Raw genomic sequence first — 13,021 nt, forward strand, 5'->3', positions numbered from 1 at the left:
ATTTTAGGTTCCAAATTCATGTGTAACACTGAGCAAGACGTGAGCGAGACATGTGAACTCAACAAAACTCATTTTAAATCTGAAAAACAGAGTAAAGACAAGTTATGTGTAAATTCACAGGCACACTAGAAAGGATATTTATACTAAAAATCTAATTAGATTCTTTTTTTTAAGATAGCAGTCTATTAAATACCATGGTTTTAGCAATGCAAGACCATAATAAGCATTTCAAAGTTGAGGATTTTATTTTTATTGAATCACTGTATACAGTTTTGGGACCCTTTCCCTGAGGCTCAACTCACTACATACTGAGGAAGGCAAATCCTCAAGATCTTTAAAATGTGAGGAGATACTAAGGGGCATGCTATGATAATAGAAGAAATTGTAGTCAGAGTCACTTTCCAGAATGTAAGAACTACAGGACCACAAAGAGAAAGTTCTACATTTTACTCTAACACCAACATTAAGTTCCACAGAAGTAGCAAGGGGTTTATACAGAGAGAGGAGGAAATGCAAAGGAACTCATGTCTTTTGTATTCAAGCTTTCAATCCCCCTTCCAATATAACTTTCCAAAAGAAAAGCTGTAAATAAAAAAATTACCTAACAGGCATCCGGGAAACAGACTCTCGCATCCGACGCATTGTCAAAGAAGGCAGTGCTGGGACTCCACTATCACCAATAGTGGAATTTGGAAACAATCTAAATGAAATCAGAGAAAAGACTGGTTTACAGACTTGCAGTAATTTCACAGAGACAGCCTGTCTTGCCTTGCAAACTTACTGCTACTCAAACTGAACTTTTCCTAGTCACATTTTCCCCAACCATTTCAGGCTACCCAGAGTAAAGGGACCACCAACCCAAATGGCTAGGTTGAATGACTACAGAATGTGAACAATATTGACCTGCCAATAAACATACAGACTCTAGTGTGCATTTCTAAGAAATACTGGTCCAAAGTCCAGTTATATCAAAATGTTTTTTAAAACCACAGTAGCGTATTTTATAACCTAAACCACATACAGCTTTCCTGGAAACATTCTGCCTAGGAAATGCATAGATGAAAAGACTGAAATATGAAGAATAAGTCACATTCAGCACCAGAAGGCATAAATAAGAGGAAAAGAGATATTAACATTAATTGGGGGTCTTCTTTCCACAAGATGAGCACTTGCACTGAGCAATTTCACGTGTTATTTCAGTTAATCCTCATAAGAACAACGCAAAGAAGATAATATACCTTTTCTCAGATGAGTGAACTGAGGCTCAGAGGTGGTACAGTTAATTAATGACAACACTGAGATTCTGACCTATGTCTGCTGGACTCCAAAGCCAGCCACTTATGCCACACACACTCTCTGCAAAAGCAACGTGTGACTACCAGGAAAGAAAAAGATGTTCCATTGTGGTTTCATGATTACACTCCCTTAGTTTTTCTAGTGCCTTCAAAAAAAGATAAAACTTCAAGTTTGACTTTTCATATCCCTGTTAACAATTTTTTAAAGGCACTTTGGAATATGTACTTTCTATTTAAACCTTACTAAAAAATATTTTGTCTATATGAAATATATTTTAGTAACTGGTTTGTCTCCTGAGGGATACAAGTGTCTTTTAAGGTTTTAAATTCAAATCGTTTCAAGACTAACGTTTTCTCCAGTTTGAGGTGAAGAAAATAGCACCAACTATGTATGCTTTCTGCTCCTTCTCAATGTCAAAGGTCTATTCAGCATATTTAACAAAATACAGAGTAGTGTCTACTAGCAACCTAGTAGACAACACTGTTAAAGAGAGAAAAGCCAAAAAGTCTTCCTGGTTTTCACATCACTTTGTTTTTTGTGTTACTGAATCAGTGAAAATCAATCCATGTTTGACAGATAATAGTCCTGCCTGCTCATTTTAGAGAGTTATGCCACACTAAAACTCACTAGTCTCAGAAATGTCATGTTTCTAAAGTCGATGGTTTCCAGATCACAACAATTCATTTAACAAGTCTAAAACCCAGACTTGTCAGTCAAATATACAAGTACCCTCAAAGAGTTTATACTTCCCCGCCCCCTTATATTCTTTGAAGAAACAATGATGCCTTACAAGAGTTGTCTGATATTACTCCAGTCCACACACATAGTAGGTACTTTGGTGCTACAGTGCTCGTGAAATTTGTAGCCACAAGTCTGACATCGAAATCCATTTAGCAGGAACTTCTGACAGATGTCACAGAAGGCAAGCTTCAGGAAGGTCTTCCGAGCCTGGAACAACAAGAACACAGGTATAAATTACGCTGAATAAAGGAAAAATAACAAAGGACAAAATAATTTCCTTCTTAGCCCCCACAGGTTTTATAGAATGAAGAATCATACTTCTAACATCTGTAAAATTCATACCTAGAAATTAAAGTACATCTGTGACTAATGAAACCTAAATTGCCTTATTGTAAACAACAGCATAATTAGAGCTTTAAACAATCCAACAATATATATGCTTATTAGCTCTGAGAAATTCCTATTATGCTAGCCAAAGCACCCAACGTGCCATAAAGAGAGAGGAGACCTGTAACTTACAAAGTTGTGTGTTGTGAGGGGAACATGATCCAGGAAATCTACTTGAAGTTCTTCTCCAATCAATGAGGCAGCATCAGTATTCCAATCTAAGCGTGCTTTTTTACTAAAGGGGATTTTTAAAAACATAATATGAAAGAGAAATGTTTAAACAAAGTAAGAGTTTAATACCAATAATAACAGCTACCATTTATCTCATGCTATATAAACATAAAATTAATCCCATACAACACTAACTTATTTAATTTATACAACAAACCTATGAAGTAGGCATTATTATCCTCATCTTAAAAATGAGAAAACTGGGGCCCTAAGAAGGTAACTTGTTCAAGGCTATACAGTGAGTCTAATGGCCTATGTTGGAATCTAGGTCAGTTGGATGCCAAAGCTTATGCTCTTAGAATAAAGTGAAATATAACAATCTCACGATAGAGTAAATATGCAATAAAGTGGACTTTGTGACATTAAAATCTTATAAAAATCCTAAAATACTATAAAATGGGTTATAAATATTGCTACAGAAGCAAAATTTAATCTTTACTAGCTTACTTCAATCTAGAAAATACATAAATACAAAGGAAATCACAAATGAAATGCACTTTTCTATTAATAATAGGCTCAAATCTGTAGAGTTGTTTGCAGGGGCTATAAATATAAGTTGATGGGAGACTTAACTGTCTTAAAATTTACTCTGAGACCACTCTTTCTAAGCCTAGAGTAAACGACAGAAAAAGATACATTTAAGTAAAAATTAATGCCCAGCTCCTTTCTCAGGTCTTGTCTAGTTAATCCAGCCCATCTCTTGAAGGAGGAGTATTCTCAGGTAGGGAGAGAACACAGATACAGCACCATTCAAACCTCTCCCTTCACCAGAAGCCGATTACAGCCATTTTTCTGGTGACCCAATGGTAAAAAATCCATCCCTTAATATAATTCCCTATACAAGGTCTGGGACACTCCATGTCACTACAAAGTTCTGTTTTGCCTTCTAATGAAGAGAGAGGGGGGCGGCCCTATTTTCTGATCAGTCTTCAGGTGCTGTCTAAGAGAGAATCTGGGGTAGCTCCAAACCAATGCAGCCTTGGATGAGAGTGGACCAAGCCTCTCACTGTCTCAGAATCTTTCTAGTCATTAAGGAGCACTATAGATTGGCTTGGGGACCAACCTGCGGCTATACCCAGATATAGCTGACATCTGCTTCAAAGATTTGCACTTCAACAAACTGCCGCCTAAGCTGAGAGGAATAACATTAGTAGAGGAATTTATTCTCACCCTTTTGAGTAGACTCATTCTCTAGGCTATCCTCTCAAACTGGGGAACTCCTTGAAACATAAAAAATGTAAGCTGAAGATCAATAACAGAACTAGCACTTTCCAAGAAGAAGGTAAAGTTAAGGTTATTTCCCCAGATTTGGGGGGGATAAAAGATAATGGATAATTATGACAGCTCTGATGCTATGGGGTAATATTCCTAACCTTTGAGGGAATGCCTCTATTTTGCCACCATCAGAAATAGGACAAACTATGGATTTTCCTTGAAGCAGAAATTCTCCTGCATCTTTTAGCCCTGTGTCTATCAAACTGCAGGGATTCAGTAAACACGAACTAAATAAAAATGAATGAGTAAATTACAAGAAAGTCAATCTCTAGAGATAACATTCTTTAACTATAAACAATAATGCAAACACTTTCTAGGTACCCACTCTGCACTCTAGTATAGCAAACACAAAAATCTTTGCTCTCAAGAAACATAGCATCTGACATTACTGTTTCCATCTATGGAAACCCTATCAACATCTAACATTTATTTTATTTTTCAACGTTATGTTCAAGCAATAATTTCAAGTTCTTAGTATTTTATTTTTCTGAATTGTCTCTTTATAAACAAGGGTACACAAATACACAATATTCTATAGGAAACTAGCAGACTTTTTTTAAATGGAAAGTTACTATTTGAAGTTAGGAGATCCTTACTGGTATGAAGGAAGAGCTGATTGACTTTTGAGTTCTTACCCTTTGTGTTCCTGGAGAAGTCTGAACACCGCACAGCACTCCGGCTGCAGGCCCCTCACCTTGAGTGCTTTCATAAGGCAGTCATGCAAGCTCATTCCATTTCGCACATTGACCTACAAACAAAGGACCACCTTTAGGAACAACACAGGCTGCAAACACTTTGGAAAGATGAGCACAGAAATAAATGCACCAGTCTGTAAGGGTGTATGCAGAAGAAGGTTTATGACAGCACTGCTTGTAAGGGTAAACACACACACAGGAAGCAACCAGAATGTCCAGCAATAGGTGAGTGCTTAAATAAAATATGGAACATCCATATATATCACATTATGCCATTACTATATTACTTATTATGACCTGGAGGGAGGGGTGTCCATGATATGTTAATTGGGGGAAAATATTTTTCAGAATAATACAAAGAGCAAGATTATTTAAAGGGTGAGAAACCTGTATATGTTTTTATATGTTATGTGAGTGTGAAAAGATATACAGCTATCTGTGAACATCAGGAGAGACTGGTTGAGACAGATAAAAGGATCAACTTTTCCTTTATACATCTTTAATTTGCTTGACTCACCGAAATGTGCATGTGAGCATGAACATCCACCAGGAAGGAAAATAAGCCAATCTAATCTACAAACATTAGTTTTTCTGATCAAAAATCTGCATTTCAACCTACTTTCAACAAAATGGTTGATCTTCCTAACAAAAATTCCAACTCACATGCACTTCACACTAGTGAGGGCAAGCAGGAAGTGGAGGAAATAGAGCTTCTGTCCTACTGTAATGACAAACACCACTGCTAGTTTAAATAAATACACACCATTCTAGGTAGCCTTAGCAGTAAACGCCCCTCCACATTCCCCTGTACCTAATCCTCAAAAGCTGGGCAGGCACTCAGAGGCCTAGTAGGAAGTATGAGTGCCAAGAGTGCTAATTATAGCAGCTATATAAAAATGTCAACTGAGATCCTAAGGGTTTTGATAAAAGCCCTATACATTTTGCTTTTACAGCCAAAAAGTTAATCAAAAGTAAAGCAACTAGAGTCAGTATGGTCAGTAAGGAGAGAGGAATGTAGATCTGCGGGGCTTGGGAACTGCCTACAGTCGAGTTCCTCCACTGCGTGAAAGCGTGATAGCTGACAGTAGCCAACCCAGCCCCTTCCCAGAGGGAGGTGAGTGTATGTTTGTATCTATTTTAAAGGTTTAAAATATTCTTAAATATTCATTTACAATGTTCCATAACTAGTTTATTTTAAAGGTTTCTTGAAGCAGTAATACCCTTAGCAAGATCACACTAACTTCCAGCTTTTCAAAAACAAAGCAACTAAGTCAAGTGAGATATACTGATCAGAACTATGAAGATAGGATACCAGAATGAGGACAATGAAGAGTAATAAACACACCCTAACAGAATCATGACCTGCATCAAATGCTGTGCAGTAAGTAGTGCTTTGAAAACTGTAAAGTGATAGCTGTGTTATATCATTAATCTTCATTAAAAGTCACAGACTCTGAGAACTAGACAGCTCTTTAAATATCCTCTGATCCAGTGGGGCTTCCAAATGTGGCTGGCATTAGAATCCTCTGAGGAGCTTGTGAAAATACACATCTCCAGCTTCCAATAAATCTAAGGATTCTGATTCAGTTCATCGTGAATGAAGCCCAGGAATCTGTATTTTAACTTGTCAGGTGATTCTAATGGTAATTAATGGTCCTCAGCTACGGTCCAATCACTCATCCAATAAAAACAAAATGAAGCAGCAACAGTTAGTCAGAGACACATGTTAACAAAACAAATGACAATAAAAATTTAAAAAACAACCAACTACTAATTATTACTTCTAAAATTATTTAGATCAGATATACATCCTCTCTGTCACTCTCCTCTCTATAACTCCCACGGATACATGCTGAAATCAGTTATATCTAATTTCTGGAGCCCATTAAGTGATTATGCAAATCATTCTGGATTCCAAAAGTGAAACAACCTGAGAATAATTAGAAACAGCTGAGGGGTCGGCCTCGTGGCTTAGCGGTTAAGTGTGCGCGCTGCGCTACTGGCAGCCCGGGTTCAGATCCCAGGTGCGCACTGACTCACTGCTTGTCCGGCCATGCTGAGGCGGCGTCCCACATACAGCAACTAGAAGGTTGTGCAACTATGACGTACAACTATCTACTGGGGCTTTGGGGAAAAAAAGGAGGAGGACTGGCAATAGATGTTAGCTCAGGGCTGATCTTCCTCACAAAAAAAAAAAAAAACCAACAACAACAACAAAAAGAAACAGCTGATTGATGGTGCTGGCTAGCAAGTGACTCCTTCCTCCTTCAGTGCTCCCCCGAAGCTGGGTGCCTGGTGAAAGAAGCTGGTTCTTCCAGGGCTAGATGGTCCATCTCTGGTCAAATAAATAGGAGAAATGAACTTTCTCTGCTAGAACCTTCTCATAAGCTGTAGAAGTCAAGCTTCCGAATCACTAGTTCCCAAGCACCAGCTGTCCAGCTGTGCTCAAATGAAGGCTGTCAAAGACTACACAGATGTAGACAAACTCGGAAATAATCATAGCTACCTTTTTACTTATGAATTAGCCACTGTATTCAGCATGAGCCTCATTTCATAAAGGTCAAGAAACAGGGGTTCAAAATATTACGTGACTTGTCTAGATGATACAGCTAATAAAAGGCAATACAGGGGCCGAACCGGTGGCACAAGCGGTTAAGTGCGCGCGCTCCACTGTGGCGGCCCGGGGTTCGCAGGTTCAGATCCTGGGTGTGCACCAACGCACCACTTGTCAAGCCATGCTGTGGTGGCGTTCTATATAAAGTGGAGGAAGATGGGCATGGATGTTAGCCCAGGGCCAGTCCTCCTCACCAATAAATAAATAAATAAATAATAAAAAGGCAATACACAAAGCAACAAAAGCAAAAATAAACAAGTGGGACTAAATCACACTAAAAAGCTTCTGCACAGAAAAGGAAAACACCAAAAAAATGAAAAGGCAACCTATAGAATGGGAGAAAATATAAGTCACATATGTGATAAGGGGCTAATAACCAAAATATATAAAGAACTCATACAACTCAAATAGCAAAAAGAAAATCTGATTAAAAAATGGGCAGTGGTGGCAGAGCGGTTAAGTGTGCACGCTCTGCTTCAGCGGCCTGAGGGTTCGCAGGTTCGGATCCCTAGCACACACTGACACACTGCTCTTCAGGCCATCCTGTGGCGGCATCCCATATAAAGCAGAGAAAGATGGACACGGATGTTAGCCCAGGGCCAATCTTTCTCAGCAAAAAAGAGGAGGATTGGCATCGGATGCTAGCTCAGGGCTGATCTTCCTCAGACACACACAAAAATGGGCAGAAGATCTATTCAGACATTTTTCCAAAGAAGACATACAGATGGCTAACAGGTACATGAAAAGATACTGAACATTATTAACCATCAGGAAATGCAAATCAAAACACAAGGGGCCAGCCCAGTGGCATAGCAGTTCATACTGCTTTGGCGGCCCGGGGTTCGCAGGTTTGGATCCCAGGTGCTGACCTATGCAGTGCTTATCGAGCCATGCTGTGGCAGATGTCCCACATAAAATAGAGAAAGATGGGCACAGATGTTAGCTCAGGGCCAATCTTCCTCAGCAAAAAGAGGAGGATTGGCAACAGATGTTAGCTCAGGGCTAATCTTCCTCACACACACAAAAAAACCACAATGAGATACCACCTCACACCTGTGAGAATGGCTATTATCAAAATGACAAGAAGTAACAAGTGTTGGTGAGGATGTGGAGAAACGGAAACCCTTGTGCACTGCTGGTGGGAATGTAAACTGGTGCAGCCACTATGGAAAGCAGTATGGAGGTTCCCCAAAAAACTAAAAATAGAACTACTATATGATCCAGCTATTTCACTTCTGGGCATTTATCCAAAGAAAATGAAAACACCAACTCAAAAAGATTTATGCACCCCTATGTTCACTGCAGCATTATTTACAACAGCCAAGATACGGAAACAACCTAAGTGTCCATCGATGTATGAGTGGATAAAGAAATTGTGGTGTATATACATAATGGAACATTAGCCATAAAAGGGACTGAAATCTTTTCACTGGCGATAACATAGATGGACCTCGAGGACATTATGCTAAGTGAAATAAGTCAGACAGAGAAAGACAAATATCATATGATCTCTCGTATATGTGCAATCTTAAAAAAAAAAACCCACAACCAAGCTCATAGATACAGAAAACAGACTGGTGGCTGCCAGGGCAGCGGGGTGATGAGATGGGAGAAATGAGTAGACTGTTTTTGTTTTTGTTTAGTTTAAATAAATTGAGAAAAAAAAAAAAGACAATCCAACATGAACTCTCAGGATGACACTGTGAGAGCTCTAACATGAATAATAAATCCTCCCTCAAGAGCCTTTTAGGAAATGGGGAAGTAAGATATATTCACAACTACCAGAATATAAGTGGAAATGATAAGTGCTGTAAGAAAGATAGATGTAAAGGGTTATGGGCATTCAAAAGAGAGATTACTGCCAGCTGTGGGAACTAGGGCCACGTAATATGGAGGCAGGGGAAGAGGTAAAATGATCATCAGTAGCTGTACATGAACAATTTCTTCAACAAGGAAAAAATGAGGAAATCAGTTTGGCTGAAGTGGACCATGAATAAAGTGGAAGAATATGAAATAAGGCTGGAAAGATAAATGGGTGCTGGATTTTGAACTTTTTAACATAAAGTTAATTGGGGAACCACTTTTCTATACAGGGAAGTAACATGCTCAGAGCTGTTTTTCAGGAAAAGTGATGTGGCAGCTGCTGGAAAAAGGAAGAGAGATTAGTTAGGAGACTTTCTAGTTCAAGTGGGACAGAACTCCACTGAGTCTCTTTTCTGGAAGACAGGGAGCCCACCAGCACCACAAACACAACCACAAAAGGTCCACACGTTGACTGCCAAAGCCTCAATTCAATTTGGAATTATCCTTCCATAAATATGTCAGTCAATGTTGGTCAAGTAAACAGTACTGTGAACAAAAATAAAAATAGGGTATATGTTAGTGGACAAAATTTTAGCCACCCAATCCTGAAAAACAACAACAAAAAAGGGCAATACAGGAATTTAAATTGGGGCTTGATTGTCTTAAAGGTCCATACACTTAATCATTATGCCAAACTAAGTCTCCCAGTCTTCCAGGCAAACTGGTAGTAGATGGGGATGGAGAATATATCTCCAGTAACACCCAGAGGCAGCACCAGATGGTCTTGAGCTTCCCGTCACATTCACACTTCCCACCTGGGCTCTCCATTTAAGGTTAGAAAGAAAATTAACGAGAAAAAGTAGGAAAAAAATCCCTTTACAAATGAAAGACCACTGTTGAAATATAAGGGGATTATTACTATTTATTTTGCCAGCCATTAAACTTTCATTTTTAGAAAGGGGAAGAAAAATAAATTCACTCAAACTTTACGCAAGCCTTTTGAGTTTTGCCTTCAGTTCAAAATCTACCTAAATGTACGACACTATAACTGGGAGGCTCTTTAGGTTCACAAAACAAGTACAAAGGAATTTGTTAGTAAACTAGGGAGAGTGGAACTGTTAGAAACAAATAAGAAAATTCTGGCCTGGACTTGCCTCAGAACCTTGCCTCATCTAGATACACAGACTAAACACAACCCACTATTTTACACAAAGAATGGAGGGTGGGAAAGGAGGACACACAGAAGTTTTGAACTAAAGTTTTCTCAAATGTCCCACCAAGCAAAATCAGTACAACTTCACTTCTCTGTTTCAACCAGGTAGGTTTTTTTCTAGGATAGTAGGAAACTTTTTTGAGCAGTAATTTCTTAGAAAAGTTAGGGTTCTGTGTCAGAAAACCGAGTGGCAGTGTCCTGCCATGAAGCCACTATGAAGCTGTTGCTGGTACTAGAAAAATAAACTACGCAGAAATAGTGCCAGTGCCCTGGAAAAGAGGAAGATGCTATGATTTCTAAGCTATTTCCAGCTTTGCCTGGGGCCTATGAAATTTATCAAAATAATTTTTTCTAGTAAATTTTATTTTCTTCCTTATACTTAATTATATCCAAAAACACCTTAAGTGAACATTTTGCTTTAATACTCAGAAGAAAACAATAAAAAATATGTTTTTAATTAGCTGTAAAGGTCTAAGGGAGCTTTTCAAAGAAAAGTTTTTGAAATATATCCCCATAAGAATGTACTATTTGTTTGAATGAAGCGGCAGAAAGGAAGACATTCCAGGCAAGACTAATAACAGAAGGAAGGCCAAGGGGTGGGAAAAGTAGGGGTTGTGGAAGGAACACAGCAATATAAAGCAACAAAATCTGCAACTGAAAAGCCAATTAATAAAGACTCTAAGTGAGAGTGAAGATTTTGCCTGTCTATAAGGTGGGCAACAGGATCTATAATGTTTTCTGTAGGCAGATGGACAGCTTAATTTTCGGAAAGGAAAGTTCACGTACCACTGTTCTTTGCTTATTTGGCAAGAAAACACGGATAGTGCTGTTTGTCTTAGAAGAGTCCGTAAGTTTGCCATCATCTGACGCCCGACGCTGATAGCCAAACTGCTGAACTATTGTAGGGGAGATGCAGCTGGGGCCATCAAACACTGCATCTTTGAATCCAAAACCATTGCTGATCGTCTTCCAGGCCCCCTGTATGTGCTCCATTGATGCAGCTTACACAATACTTAAACCTGGTAAAACAGACAAATAATTGTAATTCTAGAACAAAAGCAATTAACTAACTCAACAACACAATATACAGAATAATAATGAAAATGGTACTTTCTTATAAGTGATGCCTTCTGCTTACATAAATTAATCAGAAACCTTCTATATTAGTATATTTCCACGAAATATTTTATAGACAACTCAAGAATGAGCAAAATGGGGACTAGAGATCAAAAGACTCATTAAGGGTTATACCAACAGTTAAAAGCCAACCTGGAACATGAGCCCAGGTCTCCTGACTTCTAGTCTAATACGTTTTCAATTATATTTCTCTTCTTCTTTGGTTATTGTATATTAAGTATGAGTGACTATTATTGAGAATGAGTAACATGTTAGTACTATGAGAAATTTTTTTAAAGTGTAAGCCATAATTTTCTGCCTTCAAGGAAGGAAAAGTAGTATTTCTAGGATGCGTATGAGACATTTTATATATAAATTATCTCATTTAATTTGTAATAAGGACTCCAAAGATTTTAAATCCCTTCCTCCATCCACCTTTTATTTTTTAAACAAATAAGGTATAGAAAAATCATGCTACTTGTCCAAGAACATCCAGGTTATAGGTAACATAACTAGATTCTATATTTGTTTAAAGTCCATGAACTTTCCCATAACATTCAACATTCAGTTTTGGTGAAGAAACAAAGCGTATAAACAGAAGCAAGCAGAGACAGTCACCTAACCAAAAATAACCAAATGTTTTAATCAGGCAACAAAAAACCTGCAATAGAAGTCCACAGATAGTCCCACAATGACAGTCAGTCAGATACTCTGCAGTGAGGACATGCAATGCTCTGGCACTGACCAGGAGTCAGCAACCAAGCAGAAGTGAGAGGTTGGTTTCCTCCTTTATAAAACAGCGAGGGTGACAGAGAATCCCATCCTCCTCAAGCCTTCCTGCTTCAGAAACTTGTTTTGTCTTATTATTAATAATAGCTACCATTTACTAGGTGCCTACTATTAAGAGGCAGTATATACTGCATACATCCCACTCATATAATCCAACCTAACCCTTAGAGTGATTTTCTAGGTAGAAATTACACCCCCTTTTTACAGTTGAGAAAATTCTCGCACAGCTTTAGGTGGCAGAGCTGGGATTCAGAACTGGGCAGCTTTGACTCCAGAGCCCTTACCTTCTCATGCATAACACTGACACTTGAAATCATTTAGTCAGTACTGAAATGGCCTAGAATTAAAGACCATTTAATCCAAACCTCTTGTTTTCAACCAGAAGTTTCTGTCTGAATATCCACTATGTGCAAAGCCCTTTCTCATATCACATGCCTGAATCAAGAGAGGATGATACATATTAACTATTCTTAGTTGACAACTGAGGAAACCAGAGAGGTTTGGAGAATTTCTCAAGATCACAGCATGGTGCTACTCTCACACAGTCTTGGCACGACCTTTTTGGAGGAGAATGTGGTAACAATTATTAAAATTTTGAAATGTTCCTTAAGATCGATTTAGTCATTCAATTCCACTCTAGGACTTTATCCTTCAGAAATATAAGGCAAGTATATAAAGAGATAAGTACAAGCATCATCACAGCATTGTTCACATCCTTGAAAAATTAGGAAAAAGACCAAATACCTAACAATAGAGAATTAAACAAATCATGTTAATATCTGTGTGATAAATGAAGTAGATCTTTATGTGCAGAGATGTAAAAAGCTATCCACGACAAAGCAAAAAATGAAAAATATAGTT

At 38.3% G+C, this 13,021-nt stretch overlaps 1 protein-coding gene across 7 annotated transcripts in view; it reads right to left on the reverse strand.

Annotated features, from left to right (window-relative positions):
* Positions 1-13,021, reverse strand: part of RAF1 (Raf-1 proto-oncogene, serine/threonine kinase) — a 72,299-nt gene that overhangs the window by 16,158 nt on the left and 43,120 nt on the right. For 3 of the 7 annotated variants that reach the window (XM_058565396.1, XM_058565398.1, XM_058565404.1), the window contains 5 exons: positions 11,042-11,274; positions 4,566-4,678; positions 2,557-2,659; positions 2,087-2,244; positions 602-700 (listed from right to left, as the gene is read on the reverse strand). In XM_058565396.1, the coding sequence (XP_058421379.1) occupies positions 602-700; positions 2,087-2,244; positions 2,557-2,659; positions 4,566-4,678; positions 11,042-11,248 (680 nt within the window). In that variant the 5' untranslated portion in view covers positions 11,249-11,274. Of the gene's footprint in view, positions 1-601; positions 701-2,086; positions 2,245-2,556; positions 2,660-4,565; positions 4,679-11,041; positions 11,275-12,848; positions 12,898-13,021 lie in introns of those variants that run through there. The other 4 variants (XM_058565430.1, XM_058565422.1, XM_058565399.1 and 1 more) reach the window with 3 other exon arrangements.

This window comes from Diceros bicornis, chromosome 2, assembly GCF_020826845.1.
Source record: "Diceros bicornis minor isolate mBicDic1 chromosome 2, mDicBic1.mat.cur, whole genome shotgun sequence".
Classification (NCBI taxonomy): domain Eukaryota; kingdom Metazoa; phylum Chordata; class Mammalia; order Perissodactyla; family Rhinocerotidae; genus Diceros; species Diceros bicornis.